The following is a 5,239-nucleotide window of genomic DNA, read 5'->3' as shown; positions in this document are numbered from 1 at the left end:
TACATTGTGGGGCCCATGTTTAAGGAAAATGCAGCCTTGTGGGGACCGGGTGCTCCTTGTGGGGCCCAAAGCCTGGGACCCACAACTTTGGAGGCTGATTTTGGGTGTGAGGGTTGGGTTTAGGACCAAGGTGTGAATTGAGTTTAGGTTAGTTTTAGGGTCAGGAAGGTACCTGTGAGGTTAGGGTTAGTGGTCAGGGTTAGGATATAAAATTACCAAAAAATGAGTGGAAGTCAATGGACGGGCCCCACAAGGATATAAAAACAAGTGTGTGCGTGTGCGTGTGTGTGTGTGTGCAGCTGTTTGACATTCATGTGGGAGCAGCTGCAGAAATGACTGCCACAGGCTGATGGAGGTGCAGGAGAAAACCCAGCTGTGATATGATAACAACATTTCTGTGAATTCTTTAAGAAACAATAAAAAAAGCTGATCTTTTCCAGGTCTGATTAAAATATTTACACCAGACTCTCATTTCTTAAAATGAACATCTGTTCGTACTGGTTATTTAKAAAATATGGACCATATTGTTATTTAAAGCTTGGCCAGTGTTAAATAGAGATGAATGAAAAAAAGGATAAACAGATGTTAGCAAAGTTCAAACTTTTACAGTTTAAAAAAACTGTTTTAAGGGAAGAATTCATTTTTCCTTTTTTTTTTCCTTTTTTTTTGCAAATTAGCAGTCAGAATGTGGCAGAAATAAACAGACTTTAAAAGGTGATTAAAACAGCAGCTGAAAAAGTAGTAGTTAGAAGACAAGGATGGCCCAAATGTCAGCTAAGAAATTCAGAAATTTGAGTCTGGAGTTCAGATTTAGAATATTTCTCAGTATAAAACAAAAACAAACAACGAATCAATCCAGTCACTAATTTCTATAACGTGTTCATTTCAATATAACTCCAGGAGACGAGTGTAAACACTGAGAGGAACAGAGCTAAAAAGCCAGCTCTGCRTTTTTCTCATTAATGCAGAGTGAAGCAGGGAGGCTGATAAAAACCACTTCCAGAACCTGAGGACAGAGCGTGTCCAGAGGCAGAGCAGATGGGACTGCTCACATGTGCACACGGGGGGGCTTCTGGACCTGGTCCGTCTACGAGCGTTTGAGCTGAAGCTCARGTTCACAGCTGAACTATCCAAACGAGTGGGAGCCATGGAAACATTCCTTCAGAGTGGTGTGTGTTTTCACCCACCGGGGGTTAAAGGGCCAAAGCTGAGAGGGGAGGTAACGTGACAACCGAGGTGCACAGAAGTGATGCAGAACCTCTTCAAGATGCGTTCTGAAGCTGTTACAGTCACATTAGTTTCTACACACGTGGAAAAGAAACRATGCATAGCGGCACATGTGGAAACCTGCCTCACACATGCCAGGAGGAGCGGCACACCAACAGCAAGCACAAACTGTTTTACACACACAGTCACAACACAACGCTCAGACACAACCTGTCAGAACCAGAGTTATAGAAGATAAAGTTTTACAGAACTATGGTCAGAAGAGAAGTGACAGGAGAACAATCAAAGACAGGATGTTGTGTCAGATTAGAGGCTTACAAACAGCGTCAGTGTGGTCACAGTTCTTACCGTACAGCTGCTGCACGGCGAGGATGTCGTCCCAGCTGGGAACCAGGCTGCGGCCCAGTTTCCTGTAGTACGGCGACATCAGAGCGTGGCGCACCGGTGAGTGCTCCAGCCCCAGCGTGTGTCCGATCTCGTGGGCCGTCACCATGAACAGGTTGTGGCCTTTGTGTCCGTTCAGCGTCCACCGCTCGGCCATGTCGAAGTGGGCTTCTCCCCGGCGGGGCAGGAAGGCGTGGGCCAGGGTTCCTCCTGCACATCAGACGTATTTATGACCCCCCTTCCTTCTTCAGTGTTTTAGTTTGATACTTGCTTGTTTAAATACCTGAGCAGAGCAATAAGAATTGCAAAAGTTAAACACGGGCACGATTGGATGGAAGAGTGTCGAGCCTGACCTGGTCCATCGAAAGCATTACTGGCCCCGTCGTTGTGGTCCCCCTCGTAAAAAGCCAGGCGTATGTCTGCGGGGCCTTCGGGGGCCTCCTGAAACACCAGGTTGGACACGTTGCTCCACAGCTGGAAGGCAGCGCTCACCGCCAGCCGCACGGAGCCCAGAGACAGGCGGCGAGGCCAGTTTACCATCTGGTAGGTCAGACGGTGCTTGTGCCACTTCTCAGCTGCAGAGCAGAGAAACATGAAGCTCAGATCTGACGTGTTCACAGATTCCTGTCAGCAAAGATTACAAATATAAACTACAAAATGACATAGAACACCACAATTACACAACTCCAGAACTCAAAACAAACTGCATAATACTTTCCTGAATGCTTGTCACCCAGCACCTTGTTTTCAACMAAGATCTCACACAATCTGTTCGTGCTTCATGAGTTGGAGCTCTCAGCTACTACCACACCTTTAGCTTAATTTCTGTGAAACTCATTGACCTAAAGCCATTTTTGTGTTTGCTAAGACTAATTAACTGTAGCMGATATTTTGAATTAAGACAACTCCAACAGTTAAAGCTAGCAGAACACGATGCTTTGTTAAAATCTAAAGGTAGTAGCTTAAAAAGACCAAATTAGAGCAACACTGAAGCAGATTTCAGGATGTTTTTGAAGAAATTAAAATACCTTAATGCATTACTGAGAGAAAATATTTGTAAATAATGCTAAATATTTATAAAAGTATAAAAGTTGCAAAACCCAGGAGTAGCACACACCTTCTGAACGAGCTGAACATTTTGATRTAYAAACAGCTAAAATAGCACAAAGTGTGCGGAGAACAAACAGCTAAATCCTCCAATAAAACAAAAGCAAAGTGAGCTCAGGGATCAATGATGACAAACTGCCTTGTGTCAGACGCTGCAATCAGTTTGAAGAGCTGTAATATAATCTATTTCAGTGTTTCCCAAAGTTGGGGTCGGGACCCAAAGTGGGGTCCCGAAACAGCAAGGTGGGGTCCTGAAAAGATTTTCTGAATTAATTACATTTTTGTCTTAGTTGTCACAAAGGAGTGAGGTTAGTGTGTTTAAAATGGATAAATGTAGTACAACAAAAATATTGTTACTATGCCCATGTTTAGTTGACCTGATACAAATGTTTATCATCCAAAAATAGCTGGGGGCACAGGTCTCTGCTRCTGTTATTTTGTGGGTCARAAGMTRAAAAGTTTGGAAACCACTGRTMTATTTACTGCCATCATGTTTGAACACTTTATGGGYTCCTATGCCTGTGACCTGCCACCTCTCACGTCCCGTCTCATCCATTCACACGTCAGAAATCCCACCTCCATCCTTTGAAGCAGAGCCACTGAAGCTAACCTGGCCAGATGACACGATGTTAAGCATGTCGGCTCGCAGCTGTGTAAACCGACAAACACTTCAYTTCAACACGTGTCTGTGGTTTCTTTACCGACATGTTATTACAMTCTTCACAAGCCTCCTCCATTTGTTCTGGGACAGAAAAAGAGGGGTTAACTGCACTCCTTCTGTCATTTGCGCCGCTCTAATCTGTCCGTATACACATGATTAAATAAAACCGTAAAGTAGAATCAAAGCACACGTATAATACCAAACACACAAACATGGTCGTCCACACAGGAAGCAGTCATTAGAAGATATGAGGCTTTCAGCTGCTGGCTCCCACTGTCTGAAAGAGTCCGACTGGAACCAGTTTTAAACAAGGTGAAAACATTTGGAGAGTGAGGCGTGTCTTGAAATAATTACTTAAAAAACAAAACAAAACTGGAACAACATGTAAAAATTTAAGGAGGAGGTTGAAGRGGAGCCTAAACTGGACTCTTGTGAAGTTCATTTATTTGAGTTGGCACCGCAGTGAGACTCATCAATCATGACAGAAAAGAAGCGTTGTGTTAACCTCATCCAGCAGCAGCCCTGGGTTCTGAGGCATCTGGACCTAACCTCCACGCAACACTGCGGTCACCCACATCCTTAAAGAGAATAAAATAAAGAAACACTAAGTTCTCCAAACCAAAGAAGAAAATCATAAATCAATTAGTCCAAAAGCCAGAGTCTGAGAGGGTTCTGGTTTGCTCTTAGCAAAACTCATTAACTATGTAAATYAGCACTGTTTCTGTTTGAAACTGTGTTTTCTATTAAAAGTTAAGCAAAMCAAACAGGAAAAGATGCTTCTACAGTCCAGCCTCTTGCTCTTTTATGTACCAAAACATTATAAAAACAATTGTCCTGCTGCACCACGACTCAGCTGTTGGCTAAAATGACCTAAAACCTGATGTGGGTAACACACCAATTCATACGGGTTTGCAGAAATAGTACATCATTCTTGTTATGGCAGTATTTATTTAACAAAGACAGAAATACGTGGTCCATGAATGAAGGTACTCCGTGAGATGATCAGCTGAGTTTTATTGCAACAACAGGAACACAGAGAACAACCTGGCCTGTCTCTGTGCCTCTGCCGCTCCACACTACTGTTGAACACTGTCTCTCCACACTACTGTTGAACTGTTGAACACTGTGTCTCGAGAGGCCTCATATATATATTAACAAACACCATTATGTCATCTTAGCAAGATTTGATACAAGGTCAATGGAAAACACAAAGATRAACACAAGTGATATCTAAGAATGACTGTTGTTAGCAAATCTTGTTCTGACTTTAATCATTCTGTCTGCAGATGAACAGCATGTCATGAAAACCTAGGTCATTAAAGGATGTCATGAAGTACTTGCTCAAACATAAAGTATTAGTTCTATTACACATATACATGTACAATAAATATGGTTGTGAATATTTCTGGTAATACTTCATTATAATATGTCCTTTCTTTCCAAGCTTCCTTTTCATGATGCTTCATTTCCTTTCATCTTCCTTTTTGTTGAAATCTATTTTCTTGCAAATGTGATAAATAAAGSTTCACCACTTTGGCCTCACAGCTACAATATCCTTCCTGTTGTGGAGTGGGTATGGGTAAACATCTCTACTTTGGTGTCATCTGTCCAAAGGACCTATTTCCAGAAGTCATTTAGATGCAGCTTTAAAGAGCTTTATTTTATTTTATTTTTTTTTTAGGTGAATGGGATTTTCTTCTCTTTTTCTAACTGAACTTTAACTTTCAACCTGCTGAGTGAGGTCTGTGGAGTCTGAGCTGGAGCTCTGAGGTTGTTTGTATGGTCTGACCATGGGGTGAATTTGCTGTAACGTCCACAGGACGTCATAAAGCTGGGGTCATAAAGTTTTTTTTTTTTTTT

General features: G+C 42.3%; 1 protein-coding gene across 1 annotated transcript in view; it reads right to left on the bottom strand.

Annotated features, from left to right (window-relative positions):
- The window catches only part of mmp28 (matrix metallopeptidase 28), a 23,194-nt gene that overhangs the window by 3,997 nt on the left and 13,958 nt on the right, over positions 1–5,239 (bottom strand). Inside the window, exons 4-5 of the mRNA XM_014018180.1 lie at positions 1,965–2,186; positions 1,576–1,821 (exon numbers count right to left, since the gene is read on the bottom strand). Of these exons, the coding sequence (XP_013873634.1) occupies positions 1,576–1,821; positions 1,965–2,186 (468 nt within the window). The remainder of the gene's footprint in view (positions 1–1,575; positions 1,822–1,964; positions 2,187–5,239) is intronic.

This window comes from Austrofundulus limnaeus, unplaced genomic scaffold (assembly GCF_001266775.1).
Source record: "Austrofundulus limnaeus strain Quisiro unplaced genomic scaffold, Austrofundulus_limnaeus-1.0 Scaffold184, whole genome shotgun sequence".
NCBI lineage: Eukaryota > Metazoa > Chordata > Actinopteri > Cyprinodontiformes > Rivulidae > Austrofundulus > Austrofundulus limnaeus.
This window is presented reverse-complemented; position numbering and strand designations above follow the sequence as displayed.